Source organism: Strix uralensis, chromosome 4 (genome assembly GCF_047716275.1).
Source record: "Strix uralensis isolate ZFMK-TIS-50842 chromosome 4, bStrUra1, whole genome shotgun sequence".
NCBI lineage: Eukaryota > Metazoa > Chordata > Aves > Strigiformes > Strigidae > Strix > Strix uralensis.
In genome coordinates this window covers 36,568,159-36,584,447 of record NC_133975.1, presented here as the reverse complement: position 1 = coordinate 36,584,447, position 16,289 = coordinate 36,568,159, and the positions used below count along the sequence as shown (strand labels likewise).

Below are 16,289 nucleotides of genomic sequence, written 5' to 3'. Positions count from 1 at the left end.
GCCAGGAACAAGGATATTCTGTGTGCATATGCTAGGGGTGCTGGTTAAAGCACCCTGATTTGGGAAAAAAAAAATAAAAACCTAACCCCTTTCTAGTCTTTGGCAGAGCCTGTGATCAGCTGTGGTATATTAGTTACTCTCCTGTTGGAGTAGGGAATTGACATAGCAGCAGTAAAGCTGCTGTTTTTTCCAAACCCAGAAGCTGCTCTTGAGTTAAAAGGACTTGAAGGGTTGCTGTTGAGGCTGATAATTCTAAGATTATATCTTCTAACTGGATATTAGATTTGAGGGTGTACACATGCTCTAATGCGTGTATGTGCCAACATAGCTTAGAGCTTTGTACTCTAATCCGTGGTGATACTGAGTCATAAAATGCTCTTTTGCTGAGGATTACAAATTACTGCAGAATCTCGTTCTTTAAATTGGAGAAGGAAGGATCCTCCACAGAATAATTCCTGGATTGCATCACCTTATGATAACTTATGACCTCAAACCTAAAAGCTTCTTTTGTCCATCAGTGTTGTCATTGAAGTCTTAATAATGTATATAGTACCGTATTTGTAACGTATTTAATAATTCCAGGATAGTCAAGCCTTAAACAAACAAAAACCTAGAAAAAGTTTGTGAGGTCTCATTTCTGCAAGAGAAGTTTAAATAAGCTTTTCTGTCCATTAATTTATTATGTTAAAGTATTTCAGTTTGCAAGGTAACTTTTAGGAGGCTTGTGTAATAACATTATTAGACACCATTAGGGATGTTTGTTAGTTACCCTCCTTGATGGCAGCCTTTGGATAACAGAGGCATAGAGACCAAGGTGACCTCTCACTCAAGAGGTAACAGCACGTGCTTCACATTGTCATCTATCATACCTCTGTATCATTTACAGAGCTGACAGCCCAGAGATGAAGATCTCTGTTCAAGAGGTTGGAAGACCCTCCTCCACTTGTGTTTTAAGTCATTGTTCTTGATAAAATGACTGAATAAAAAGTATGATGATGCACAGCAATGATCCTGAACCATAGACTGGCCTTTGTATTGTCATCTCTGTGTTGTTCTTTGATAGTCTGATCACCGTTTCTGTAAGAAGCGTAGCTTCAGCAAGCCTGCCTCTGCTATTCAATGAGGATTATAGAGTGAGCTCTGAAAGGCAGAAGTTTATGTTCATATACCTGAATAGCTCTGAAGCTAAGAGCAAGCCATGTCCAGAAGATACTGGTATGGTAAAGGATGAAGAGAGGAATGGTGCATGACTTACTGAGGAACTTTGAAGATGAAAATGAGCATTTGAGCTGAGACAAACACAATTTACTCAAACACTGCCCAGAATTTGGGGGACCTATTTCAGACAAAACATAGATAGCTACAGTTTTTAAAGAACCTTCTTTAGCTTGGTTTATTAAGGAAGTGACTTACGCTAGTAATTGTATACATGCATGTGTATGTGGTTTCCTCCCATAGAGCTTGAGTCCAGCAAACAGTTTTTTCTAAATGTAACTTGGTGGTACTACGTTTAGGAAAATAAGTGGTCTTCTGAGAGAGAGAGATGCTGATACGTGACCTGAATTGTACTGTTATGAAGTATCAGAAAACCCATATGAAAGAAATTATGAATGCCTCAATCTCAGTTGGAATTCATGTCTTGCTCTGTACCAAATTATCTTTGCTATAAAATGCAAAGTCCTAGGAAGCTAATATTCATTATCCCCAGTGCTTAAGGAGTGCTTTTCAAAGAAAAAGGTGTGGGTTTGTTGGTGGCAGTGAGGTACAAAGTAAGAGACCAAGACCATCTGATATATTTGGATTCCTGGTGATGTAAGTAATGGCACTAAATGAGCTATGTAACAACTGGTTCAGCTGCTGAACTGAAAAGTTGGAGAGGAAGGGGTGTTTAGTTTTGATAGGGTGTTTTGAAAATTCATTTATTTTTCAAAGAAAGCAATGTTGTTCATTTTGTTCAACATGGGAAGATCTGTTCATTTTGTCAGGGAGGTGTTTTGTTTTCAGGTGTTTGTCTCAAAGAAAAGGCCTGGATTCACAAAAATAGTAGAGGATGAGGAAGCGATAATGGCTTTTTAATGCAACAGCTTAATGGCTGCAACCTCTGCTTGGGTGTGGGAAGTCTGTGTTTCATTTCCTTTCCTGCTTGATGTACACCCTCCTCTCTCATCTCGGGAAGAGTCCTGAGCATTATATCACAGCCTGTACTCTTTCCTGGCTGCATTTCTGATAGATGCTTTTCAATAACACTCAGTTAATGGGAACTGGCCACCAAATGCCCTAGCTGCCAGGGTAAAGAACCACATTCCATCTTTTTCTGTGTCTCTGGGAATAAGTGAGATGCATCTCAAAGCTCTGTGGCCTGTGGCGTGGAAACTGCTGGTGTTACTCTTTGTTTGAATTAAGCAAAGAATAGATCAGTTAGCTTGGCTCCTCTGCCTTGCAGGAACATTGGAAGTTAAATTTTTGGCAATAACATTTCATGAATGACTTGAAATGCCAGCTTAGTCCTTTGAAATGTAGTCTTACCTTCTGAACAGAAAACATGTGGAAACATATCTATCTGGTAGAAGCATAGGTGCATTTATCTTCTAAATACTTATAACTTGTATTTTTTATTTCTTTTTTAAAAGAAGCAAAATTATTACTGTAGGTCTGTGCAGTTGAATCTTGTACGTGTTTGTGGGATGCATGGTGCTCTGTGGGCACATCAAGTGAAAAGATTTTCCTCATAAGAGATGGAGAGAAGGTAGAGTTAGGTATTTTCCCAGGTTTTACTCTTAGTTTTCCTTTCTTCAGATTCTTCAGTTTGAAGAAATTTTGGCCAACCCTTCATATCGAGAGCAATTCCGAATCTACATGGAAAGGATGGACAAAATGGCTTTGATCGGTCTTTGGGAGTCTGTGGAGTATCTGAAGAATGCTAACAAGGTGGAAGAAATTGCAAGTCTATGCAGCTTGTATATTAACAGGAATTTCTACTTGTTTTGATCTTGATGTTAGGAAATGTGTTTGTATTTATGTTTTTGAAATAGCAATACCATAGGTTGGGTGCTAAGCAATTTAGTTTTTTTAACTTCATGTCAATGTTTGAGGATAATACAGCAATTAAAAATTGTGGACTGTTTTGTGTAGCAACATCACCTGTAAAAAGGATACTTGATATGCAAAAGTAGTGGAATTATTTCCCTCTCCACCAGAGAAGAAAATTGCAGTAATATATTGGCTTTAGTTGTATCAGCTTCTGTGAAACTTAAAAGTGCATTACTGTTTGATAGTCTGTACATAAACTTCTCATCTTGCCCATTACGGGTAGCTCATTCAATCCAAAACTGTGGACGTTATATATGTTTTTTAAATCCTTTTGAAAGAGAGATTTTGCTTTAAAGGACCCCTTCCTCTCCCTGTTCTGTTGCTGTATAAGCAGCTAAGTTTCTCCAGGAATGCTGCAGTATTGCTAGGGGGAAGAAACAATGCTATATTGTAATTTGTGCTAAAATAAAGTAGGAGTGAGAACCCTGAGACAGGGATAGGAAATATCACTTAGTTTCAAGAAGTATCCTGGAGCAATGGTGCAGAGGACAAATTTGCTGTTTGAGCAGTAGGGTGGATTTTGGGGGGAAATTGTTTTAAACCTCCAGGATTCACACTAGCGTGAGATACAAATTTCATTACTATAATACAAATTTCAAATTTCATTATACAAATTTCATTCATCAGTTAACTTTTTATTCACTGTAATTTTATTAATCTCCTATGTAAAAACATTCTAGTCAATTGGAAAACACAAATAACATCCTGTAACCAAAGCGGCAAATTGTGGAGCGTGAGTAGTGAGCCATTAGTACAATCTGAAGAAATGGCTAACAACCAACTCAGGCCAGAAAGGGTTTGTCAGGCACTGTGAAGAGAGTTGTATAGATTAGTTTTGATTTGCAAACTGCTCATGATTGGAAAAGGTGCTATAAATTGATGACCTTTCAGCTGTGATTTCTCTCTCTGCTTTCAAAATAAGTATGTATAGTGCCATTATTCAAGACTTACCATTTTTTTAAAAAATATTCTAACATGCTGTGCTCCTGTAGCTCCACAGACCGTAAAGGTTGTCTGCCACTACAGGGGCACCTTTGATTACAAAAAAGTAAGCGTCATGCAGCCATGTGGCTGTGATATTGTCACCTGAGACAGGCAAGCACATTGTGCCATACTAAGGGAGTGGATAAAACCTTTTTAATTCAGGTCAGTTCAGAGAGATAATAATTTACAGCTGATGACAGGCTGTGCTGCATTACTTCCTCTCTCCTTTTCATTACTGCAAAGTTCAATCCTGTGCGCTGTTCTGTGCTCAGCGGAAATACCCAGCCTCGTCTACTGGTAAATGTCTCTTCAGGTGTGCTTTTTTCCCCTTCTTTTTTCTTCATCTCCTCAAAAATTAATTGCAGTCGCATATAAAGTAAGTTGATCCTATCCAGCAGAAGACAGGAGAGCAGATACAAGTGAACTCTACAATCTGAACTTAAAATGGTGACCACAATGTTGTTCTAGCACTTTTTCTTCCTCTTAATACCAGCTTTTAGAGCATACCTCTAAAAGCAGTGGGTGTGGAAACCAGGGTAATTTTAGAGCACAGCTGTTTCTTCACTTAACAAATATGATATTTATCTCGTGAAATTGCTTAGCATAGGTGTGCAGGCAGAGTGCTTGATCTCAGTAAGAGATTCACAGGTGTGTTCTCATACATCTGGGTGTGAAATTAGCTTGATCATCCTTCAAATTATGCACCTGGATCATGAGTCATCCTGATATTTTTAACATTTACTCATTATTCTCTCCTCCCTCCCTCTCGTCCTTGCTTCCTAGTCTGAAATACCTCAACTGGTGAGTGAAATTTATCAGAATTTTTTTGTGGAAAGCAGAGAAATACCTGTGGAAAAATCCCTTTATAAAGAAATACAACAAAGTCTCGTTGGAAATAAAGGCATTGAAGTATTCTACAGAATTCAGGCAGATGTTTACGAAACTCTGAAGGACAGATACTACCCCTCATTCATTGTCAGTGATTTATACGAGAGATCAGTCAAGAAGGAAGACGAAAGAAGTTGTACTCAGCTAACTTCTGAGGACAAAGATGAAGTGGTGAGTCATATGGACAACTTCTTTCACTGTTATTTAAGGTGATCTGAAGATGATCCTGAGTAGAGCATATAGATATAGTAGCATATTCTGTCCTTGAGTTTTGGACTGCCTTTTTTTTTTTTTTTTTTCCCCATGTTCTATTTATAAATACCACCACCCCAGTAGTTTCATCAGGTAAACCTGGTATGTTCACAAGGTCTTTGAAACAAAATGGTACAAAATGACTACTTAAACTGTAAATTAGTTAAAGCAGATATTTCAGATTTCTAAGCCTTTCATATTCTGTATCTTTTGTTATGTTCCTTAGTATTGGAAAATGCATAGCTTACCTCATACAAGCTCAGCTGCTCTACATTTCAGTGAAGGAAACATCATCAGTAGATTTCTGTCTAGACATTGTCCCTGTCCCCCATGCATTTCCTAGGTACTAAATAGGTATTAAAAGTTGCACAAAAGAGGAGGAAAAGTAATTAAAAATATAATCTTAGTGCTTTTTTTATTATTTTATTGAATAAATTAATAGCCTATATTGGAAGATAAAAATAACACTAGAACTGGAAATACTAAAACAGCGTATTCAAAATGTCATAAGCAATAACCCAGTGGTAGCTCTCTTGGGGCAGGATTTTTCAGTGGGTTTTCTAAATTGTTGATGTCAGGGGAACTTGTGATATGTTTACCTAAGAACATTTTGACAAGAGCATCCCTCAGACTAGTGAGCATCTTTCAGTCAGGCTGCTGCTTCAGATCAGCATCGATATCTTCTTTTTACATGTGAACTTGCTCAGAACCACGGTGAAGTGTAATAGTTTGTCTAAAACTGGATCTAACTGGACAAATAAGCAGCAGAATGCAGAGGTGCTGATCTACATTCTGCCATTCAGAAACAATTTTTTTTATTTACAGCTTAAATATGATTTTCATTTCTGTAGGTGAGCTATTATAGTCTCCATAGTCTGCATATCATCAAATCTGCAGAGATGAGCCATTATAAGTAAATTATTTCCAATATGAACTTTTAGAGCTTTCTGAATTTTTCATTGTTTCTCCCTGTATTCTTTTCCTTGATAAAACATTCAAGACATGTTTTCTACTTTTCTCACTGCTAACTCAGCTATGTGTTAAGGGTAGTAGGTACTTCAAAGGCTCTCTGTCCTTGGCTTTGCAACAATTGGGACTTTGAAAGAAGACTGTTACTAGTTTTATCCAGAACTTTCTAAGTATTAAACATGTTTTTCAATCTCTTTTTATATAAGGAGTCTAACAGAGATAACTGTTTCTCTAAGAAAACTGACACACCATAGGGCTAGACGTCCTCTGTCAGATAACATTTACTACAGCTGCTGGAAAAATTAGATTTTTGACATCAGCATCATCTGTCCTTCTGAGTCCTTGGATATATAGGTGCCAGATTTGAAGGCTGCATCTGCCCTGAAACCTTAAAGACTAATATATTGCCAAGTTTGCTTATATAGTTAAAGGGTTTTTGCATTTTTAACAACAAATTAAGTATGAAGTTGCGTATACTGTTAGAGAATCTCTCAGAGCAATCCTAATGGCTCTGTGCCATGCTTCAGGGTCTTTGAGATGAAAATAAATTATAAGAAATTCTTTCTGAAGCTTCCAGTAGCCTTTCAAATGTTGGTGAAAATGCACTACTGACAAATAGGTTTGGGTTTTTTCCTCCCATGTATAGGAAACCACAGCTGAGAATTCTGATGTTTCCTGAGGGATCCATACTGTTAGCAAATACTAATTCATTTTGGTTTAGTTTGGGTTTTGGAGGTCAGCGTCCTTGCTTCCTGGGGTGCTGTGGGAGTTACCTATGTTAATTTTCTATAAATTTCACTGTTACACGTGGATAGGTAAAAAAGCCATCTAGTGTCCTCATGGGGGAGAGGACAAAAGGGTGAGCCCTGATTATACGTGAGAAAATCAAATCAGAAGATAGGAATTGGGGCAAGGCCAGACTCTGCTGGTTCTGCTGCATGTGGAACAAGCTCTTTCTTCTTCCTTCCAATCTGTCATCACTTTTCACTCCTGGAACAAACCTCCTTTAAAAGGTCATGAGTAGATGTAAATATACAGAAGCAAGCAGTGCCCGCATTCACCACTTTGAGGAAAGAGGGCCTGGTAGTTGCATCAGTGCTGTGTGTGTCAGATTGCTAAAATAAGCCCAAAGGCTGAGTTCTGCATCATACACAGAAATGGAAGTCATTATCAGTTTAGCAATTGGAGGAAAATAGCACAATCCTTTATGATCTCAGCTTTGAGTGAGTTGGTTGTTTATTTTATAACTTTGGTAATTTGAATATGAGTATCTTGTAATTCTAGCATTTTTGTGATAAACCTAGTGATTCAGCAGTGGTTTTTGCTGCAAGTGTCTGAAATGTTAATGACAGAAAAGTCATGTAGCCTTTCTCTGGGAGCAGAGCCTTACTAATTTGTAATTAATAGCAATTCTTTGATTACTAAAACCAAACTTCATATGAGAAGTCTTTTAATTCTTCAATCCTGAAAATAGCAGTTTTGATTCTTTTTGACCTCTGTGCTTCCCACAAGTATAAGGTTTTTTATTTTATGGTTCTGTTCAATAGTGTTTTGAATAACACTCAGTGTTGTTAATTATTATTATTTGTATTATTGTAGTGCCAGGAGACAACAAGCAGCTTCCATGAGCTGAGCTCTGTACACATGCTTGGAGTTAGGCTCTGACCTGAGGAGTTTACAGTCCATGCAGAATAGACAGAAGAAAGGATGGGGCATAGAGCTAATGTTGTTTACAGGCAAATACAGAGCTGGAAAAGGGCATGGATTTCTTAGCCTAGGACTCCTGACTTCTGCATTATGTTACCCTCCCTTATGAAGATCACACTAAGGAGATTGATTATTGTTGCTACTGTATCTCTCCTCAGACTTTTTTTTTACTGAGATATAAAATACCACAGAATTTAGAAGTAGGATAGTCTCCTTTAAAACTCACAGAATTTAGTAGAGTATGAGACTTCCTTCTGTTAGCTTTTTGTTAATTATATAAAGATACAACTTACTTAGTGGGAATATCATTAAATAACACAGAACTCTTGTTCATGAGATTAGATTCATAGCTTCCCACAGATAAATTTAGATATATTCAGTCACAAGCAGACCTCAAATATCTTTGGCAATGGTAACATCATGGTGCTGTTTGCTGGATCTCAAGGTCTTCATGCCTATTTGGGGAAAGAAAGTAAGAAAGGGGAGGCTGAGGCAAATGCCAAAAGATATTAAAGAGAATGTCACTGAAAGGTGTGAAGTTTTCTATTTTTTTGCATGCCTGTAGTACACAAGATGGAAAAAGCTATTTGTTTGTCTGAATGAATGTAAGAAAGTGATTTATGAGTTTAGGGTAACGCATATGTGATTTTAACACATTTTTATTAACACTTCTAAAAACAGCAGTAAAATCTGTTTATGAAGAGAAAGGACTTGGTTTAGATTGTTATGCAGGCTGATAAATCTGTTTTGTGAAGATCTGTGGGAGGCAGGAGTGTTTGTTAGAACTGGTGGTGTTCTGTTGTTTTGTTCCTGTCTTTCCCCCCCTTCTCATTATCTTTCAGCTCAGAGCTAAGTATTTGCTTTTCTATCTGGCTGTGAATATCATTCATGACTACTAAGCTGTTGTTGCTTTTAAAATAAACTTTGATTCTCCCTCTCATTTACACTAAAACCTTAGCTTGAAGGTCATTTTACACAGTTGGCAAGAGTTGTCAGAGCTGTAGTATAAATGGTAATGAGGCTTTGTGTGAGGTGGTTGTTCGGTTTGGTTTTGTTTTGGTTTTTAACAGACTTATGCTTCATGATGGATCTTATGGTTGGAATATCTGTTAGAATCTGTTATACCTACACTTCCATCTATATCAAGAAGTGTTCTTACATGTAAAATGCTTATGGAACAAACAATAACTGTCTCCTTTTTCATATTAATGATGCAGTTACTCCCATCCTCTATTTCTAGAGCCAAGGTTGTGAAGAAGCTACTGAAGAATGCAGCACAAGAATTAATGAGCAGGCCAGTTATGCTGTAAATAAACTTCGCCAGCTAAATGACAAGCTTGAGTATAAGAAACAGGCTCTAAATTCCATATGTAATTCACCAAAACCCGACAAAAAGGTTTGTACCTTTAGTGTCTTCAGTCTTTTTTTAATATATATGTATATAATGTATATGTTTGTGTAATATCCATTTGTCTCAGGCTGGTTTTGGACAGGTCAGATTGCTGTTTCAATCAGCCTGTTATAGAAAGTGAAATCAGAGCTTAGTTTTAATGGTTCGTTTTTTCCTTTTTTTTTTTTTTTAAAGCTATTGTAACTAACATTGCAAATATGATTTATATTGTTTTGTTTGTTATAGAATAACGACCTCTCTCCCAGTGGTCTTGCTGCTTTGTCCGTGGCAAGCAGTGTTTCTTCCTTACATCTCTACCCACCTGTATCTGTGTATTTATGGCAGCTTGTTTCGTGTCCCTGTTGCATCTGCAACACTGCAGGGGAGGGATGTGCTAGGTAACTTCTGCTCCCTCTGCTGGCTTTGCTGTGGCACAGCACAATTTCATGATCTCTACAGTTGTGACTGGCTTGCTCAAATAAAAGGGGAAAAAAAACCCCAAACCTATAAAAGTGACTAATTTCCTTTATAAGGAGCTAGAAGAAATCTTCAGGGCACACTTTCATCAGACTGAAAATTCTGAGGAATATTAAACTTCGTCTCTCTGGGCTTGGATTAAAAGAAACTTTTAAAAAAAAGTCTTTTTCTCTTTGCAGAGTGCAACAGTTAAGCAATCTAAGAACACATTCAGGCAGAAGGAAGTGATTTGCATTTGGCTTAGGCCAACTCATTTGCATTTGGCTTAGGCCAACTCATTTGCATTGCTACCAAGGATGATATTACAGGACTGTTGTTCATATGCAACTGGGTCAAGCTTTTCAGGTGTAGGGAGACTGGCTGCAAATGGTAGATGGTGAGTGAGACGAACAAGTAGTCAAGGCATCTCCCTAAAATGGCCTTCTGCGAGGGATGGCAAAAATGTACCTGGGCATTAGCCATTGCTCAGGATCTGGGTTCCTTGTGCATTCGTTCCTTCACTCAGGGTGAGTGCTGAGATGCTGGTCTGAATGGAAGTTGACACCCCAGTCGTTCTCTGCTGCCCCAGCTGTGGGGATAGCCACCACTAAGAGGAAAATGCAGACAATAGTGTTTGAGGCCACCCTGGCTAGCTTTATTCCCTCTGTCCCTTCCTCATCTTCCTTCTGCCAGAGGTTACTGAAGACAACTGGAAATGTTTCTGCAGCTGTTCTGGGGTATCCTGCTCACAGCTGCTCCACTCTGTGTGTGGCCTCAGCTGGCAGAAGATACCTCTTATTTGTCATCCAACCACTACTGTTAGGAGTGGTAAGGGCACAGCTGTGTCCCTTTCTTTTTTTCTTTAATGTCTGTGTTACTGCAGTAACATTTATCTGTGGCGCTTTTAAATGGATAGTTAGGGTTGACAGTGTGAGAGTGCGTTGTCACAGGGACTTTATTTTTTTCTCCTCTGGATGTGACAGAAAAATTTGGTTCTTGGTCATATGAAGTAAAAAATATTACTAAAAATTCCACAGTTTTGTGACATATGAAGTGGAATGTCACAGACATTTTGTATTAAATTCTTTAACCTCAAGCTGTTCCTGGGTTATTTTCTCTTTTTGAAAAGCCTTTGCTGTGAAACCCATACAAAACATGTATGTACATCTTTAAGTGGCTTCTAGCACTGTGCAACTCAGATGCCAGTCAGTCAAGGAAGAAAACTCCTCATTTGAGTTGCATGTGGAAAGCTGCTAGTTTTAAAATAAAAATGCTCTATAGGGAGAAGTCTTATGTCAGTTCTTTCTGTGGATTAAGAAAGAGTAGCAAAGATGACAAGCAGTCTCGGGCAATGCCTCTGATGTACAAGGCCCACTGCCATAGAAGATCACTTGATCTGTGGAATTCTGTGACTGTGGTGCCACCTTTGGTGTGTGTTTCACACCCGAAGCCCAGTGGCTGTCTCCCTTGGGACTCTGAGGGCAGTCTCATGCTATTCTGTGCAACCACAGTAAATGTGCAGGGACCCCATTCTTTCTAGAGTTCAATCTTGTCATCCTCAGTAGCAAAGCAAAACCTTAACGTTCTCCACCCAGAACACTTTCTAGTGCTTTTGCTGAGCCTTATTTTCAAACAAAACTGTGCAACATAATAATTGAAATTAAATGGGACTTTACTGAACGGAAGAGTGCCTCTGACTCTTGTCGGGAATTAGGTGGAAGTTGGAGGAGTTTTATGTTAACTCATTCGGATCTTTTGTATTTCCAGTGGACCTGTACCAGGAGCAAACATAAAACTCACTTTGAGAAATTGTAAGAGGTGCTCTTATAACCAGCTAGATTTTAAGTTAAAATTTGCACCATAAGCAAAAAGAGTTAGAAGTACGAAACAGGTACTAAACAAAAGTGGGTGTGCTTGTGTATGTGTGAGTTAGGCCATACCATTTGTTTCTTTAGCGTTATAGTTTTAATTTTTTTTCTTTGATATGAAAAGTACTATATAACTAGACATTTATATGTCGCATTCACATGGATGTACCACTTGTATGTTCCCTTTGCATTCTTGAGAAATAATAGCTATATTCTTTCTATACCTAAGCTCTTGGGGAGGCAGGGATTGTACCCTTTCTAAAGTAGTGGGTTTTTCCCTGTATCTTTTTTTCTCCTAAAATATTCTTTGTCTTTGAAAATATTTACATATTTGAAACAGAATAGTAAAATGGATCCTGTATCATTATAAAGTCGCAGTGTTTGTTTTATAAGTGTAGCAGCTATTTATTTATGATGAAACTTACCAGTTCTTCTGTATTTATCAATTGTTCCTGGATGCCGCTTATAGGAGTCCATATAAGGTGACTGCACAGCAAGCTGTATAGTAAATAAAATACAAAATTATTCTGAAGGCTAAATATATGCTAGAAGGTTGTTATATAGCTGTCGTGTAGATAATATTTCACATCTTACATGAGGCAAAAGTTCTGAAAAAAAATTACTGTAGCTCTGTAGAATATACCTCTCATGATGCAAGTCATACAACAAGGCTTATAAATCTGACTGTGGTATATCATATTTTTTTTAAAAAAGTGTTAGCTGCTTTTGCTGTGTTTCTAATGTCACATCTTAAGTATGCTTCCACCTTTTCTTGTCATACTGTCTCCTGGTAGTATGTATGGTTACTTATTTCTTTACTGATGTGACGAGATACACTATTTCTCCTTTCTGAGATTATGACAGTGAGCTATACCTTGATGAGAGCATCTTTTTAAACATGCACTTTCAAAAATAATAAATCCTTCCCTTTCCAAAACTAAATCGAATTAAGTGGTAACTTCCTGAGTGATTGTTAATACAGCTAAGTTCCTAGAAATGAAATCTATTCCCAGGTTCTTCAGACAGTAATTGAAATTTCAAGTTTGTATAAAACATATAATGTGTAATATATAATCCTATCTAAAGTGCCTTTTATGCTGATCGTGTGATAGTAGCATGTCCTTCTAACTTGTTTTTTATTTTCATATCAGGGTTGACCTTTAAGATTCCTGTGTATTCTGGAAGTTTATAAGAGGCATCATAGATGCTCTCACAATTTTTTTTCCATGTGAATTGGTCTTTCTCTCCCTTCTTTTGAACTTTTCTCCTTTCTGAATAGTGTCTAGACTAGACACAACTAGGCATGTTGCACAAGCTTTTTCCTACCAATTGTAATCAAAAAACTTTCCTGTGCAGATTGTTTCTAAGCTGAAGGATGAAATTACTCTGATGGAGAGAGAGCACAATGACCTTCAGCTGCACATTGCAAGAACGGACTGGTGGTGTGAGAATCTTGGCATGTGGAAAGCCTTCATTGTCTCAGGCGAGGTATAATTTTTTTCTATGGCTTTTTATCTTCTGGGTCAGTTCAAACTTGCATGAAGAGAAGAATAAAAACCTGTATGTACTTTCCTTATATCTTTGTGCATACTGTGTATACTTCATATTTACTTGGGGGTGGGAAAGGAAACCCTAACCTCTTCTGAACTTCTGTTTCCCCAGTGACTACTGCAGTGCATATACAATATTTCTAGTCCTCAGACACTGTTGTAATGGAGTTATAAAAATACCTGCATGTACATGAACTGATACTGGCACTGGGTAAAGTAATTTGCTATCTTAGGGGCATTGGTTTTCATGAGAACTGTCTCTTGTTATATTACCATGCTAGCACACTTGGGTGCATTTGGGTCTCTATGTCTCAAAGATGCAGTACTTAAACTTTTTGTGTTTTTATTATTATATTTAATGGCAGTACAGTTTCAAGCAGTTAGAATACCCAGAAAGAAAGTGCTTTAAATCTGTGAGTAAGTTGAAGGAGAAGTTAAGTTTTTTCTTTTTTTCTTTCTTTTTTTTTTTTTTTGTGTGTGTCTTGTTCTGCCCTTCCATTTGGGTGTGGGTAGACAATTGTAGGATGAATGTAAAATGTAATGGTAACAAAGTACTACCATCTCATGGCTTTCTATTAATGCTTGCTATGAAAAGAACCCAGTAAATGCTTGTTATGTAGTAACTGTAGGCTCACGCTGTATGTAAGCAATCTTCCGGACAGCATCACTTCAGAGAATTAAAGATTAATTGGATCTCTACTTTCGTAAGGAATGGAGTTTGTAGATTTGAATAAGGTGAAAAAATAGCTTGTCTTACTCATTTAAATATCTTGGAATATAGCATGTTTATGCTCAATGAAAGTTAAGGTAATTAGCTGCCTGTGAATTGAGGAAAATGATGTGCCTGATATGCCTTCTGCATGGTCTTTCTATGTTTAAAAGGGAGTTTTAAGGGACTTCTTTTTTTAACAGCAGTCTGGTTAGCCCCTATATCACTGCTGCATAGCTTGGGTGGGCTGTTTCAGAGATCTGGTCTGACTGAAGGAAGTTTCTAGTGAGTCATACAGTTCTTTGCTGCTTTAATGACTGGGCTGATTTTTGTTAATGTTTAATCATTCCTGATGGATGTCTGGACCAGCTCTTAGTGCTTCTAAGAGGTGATTCAATGGCTTTCCTTGGCAGCTTGTTGCTTTACTGATCTGTTATTACAGTTTTTGCTAATGTTAAGTTTACATTTTACCTTCTGCAGCTAGTAGCTATAGCTTCTGGAAACTATTTAATAATTTTTGTTCCTCTTTTGTTTTTGCAATATTTCATGGAATGTTTTTTACTGTTACTACACCGCGCACCCTGGTAAGAGGTGCTTACCTTTGGTGTGTGTCTTTTAGTTTTTATTAATGGATGTAGTTGTGTCAACATCCTTGTTCATATCTCTATCCACTTCGGGACTTTGTGCCTCATAGGGAGAAGGTAGAAATCTTTGCCCTTTGTGGACTAGGTGTTTATGGCATGCTAGTAGACAGTAAATTCTGAAATAATTAATCTTTACATTGTCTTGAGGCTATGGAGTTACTGCCAATGCAAAAAACCCCAATAGTCTCAAGCCTCTTTGTGTACTTGAGCGCTCATTCTGTCTTTGCCAGGTAAGTAGCAGTGAATAACCTGAAAGACTGAGGAAGGGGACTAAGAAGAGGCTGAGGAGGAGACTTGTGGAAATGCCATCCTAGGGCCTAATTCTGAGAGCCCTTGCCAGTGCTGTGAAACAGGGCTGAGACTATCACATGACCTTTGGACTTGGAAAACCAAACCAGAGCATAAATGTTAAGTTTATGCTCATGAAGAATCAGAGCTGGAAGAGGGTTAGGATGGTTCTCAGAAAGAACTGGATGATTTTTAGGATGGGAGTAATAGAAGTGCGGTGAAATCTTACAGCATGGCACACAAGGTTTGGCATTCAGCAGGAACTCTGGGCTCCTGCTCTGACCTGCTGGAGCACCTTCTGGCTGGAAGCAGTAGGTATGCTGGTAGCTTGTCAGATGTGCTTGTGTGGGCTGCAGATGTGAAAAAAGCAGATGCAGCCCTCAAATATACGAGGAGAGAGAGGAGTTTCCATTTGAGATGAAGTGTTACAGTTGCTCTGCAACTGCTGGGCTGTTGTGTTTGAGAAGGGTGGATTTGAGTGGATTGAATGAGGAACTTCTCCCATGAGATGTGATTTTGAAAACACTTTCATGTGCTTAGCTTAGCAAAAGAGAGCCTCAGAGGAATAAAGCTGTCTATAAAAACACATCAATAAGGATAAAGGTAAAGGAGGGGTGAAAAGTTGTTGGAACAAATGGGAAATGAGTTTGGAAATTGAAAGGAAGCTTCCAGTGACCAGGGTGAGGGTCTAGAGCAGACTTTTAGTGTAACAGGGATGGAAAAAAAAAATTGTTCACAAGTTTGAATTCATTCATTATAGCACTTGCATGAGATGATGCCTGTTACAGCAAAGGACTAGGTCTCCTGGTTTAGAAGACCCCCTAAAATCCCATTTTTCTGTGTGTTTTCCTGTTGACACATTAATTTGGAAAAACAAATGCACAAGTACTTAAGTTGGTCAAAAATTTTGCTTCCTTAAGAAGATATGAGGCTATTTGAAGGAAGTTGTAACGTGTTTCCATCTAGTAATTAGAATTTAAATGATTTTGCATATGGATCCTAACTTGAAAGCAGGAGGAGTACTGAGTTCTTCCATTTTAAGAATGTCCTTCCAGAGGAATGACTGTCTCCTGACAATTACAGTTCAGATGACCCTGTGCACATGCAAATCCCTGCCCTGGGGACGAATGTGTAATGGAGAATGATACCCGTGACTCAGATCAGCATTTTCAGCACTGATTTCCCAGTTTTCAAAAGTAGCTGCTGGGAGGTGTTTGTGAGTCACCTACAAACACAAATCCAATCTAGCTCTGGGGTAGACAGGACAGGGACTGTCCCAGGAGATCCCAGTCCCTCTGTGCCAGGTCCCTCTGACCTACATTTTGGAGGCTATTCAAGCATGTCTTTGTGTAGTAGTGTGGTGGGAGAAAGGCAGTTCCCCAAATAGATGCACTGGAAACAAGGCACGTTTTCAGATGTTTGAGGTGGTCCTTTTATTCTGTCCAGGTGCTGCTGCAGGCTTTTTTACAGAGAGGTGTGAAACCTAGGCCTCAG

The 16,289-nt window shown here is 38.3% G+C and overlaps 1 protein-coding gene across 1 annotated transcript in view; it reads left to right on the top strand.

Annotated features, from left to right (window-relative positions):
- Nucleotides 1–16,289, top strand: part of SNX25 (sorting nexin 25) — an 85,156-nt gene that overhangs the window by 54,563 nt on the left and 14,304 nt on the right. The window contains exons 8-11 of the mRNA XM_074866382.1: nt 2,797–2,928; nt 4,858–5,133; nt 9,131–9,286; nt 12,961–13,092. Coding sequence (XP_074722483.1) covers nt 2,797–2,928; nt 4,858–5,133; nt 9,131–9,286; nt 12,961–13,092 — 696 coding nt within the window. The remainder of the gene's footprint in view (nt 1–2,796; nt 2,929–4,857; nt 5,134–9,130; nt 9,287–12,960; nt 13,093–16,289) is intronic.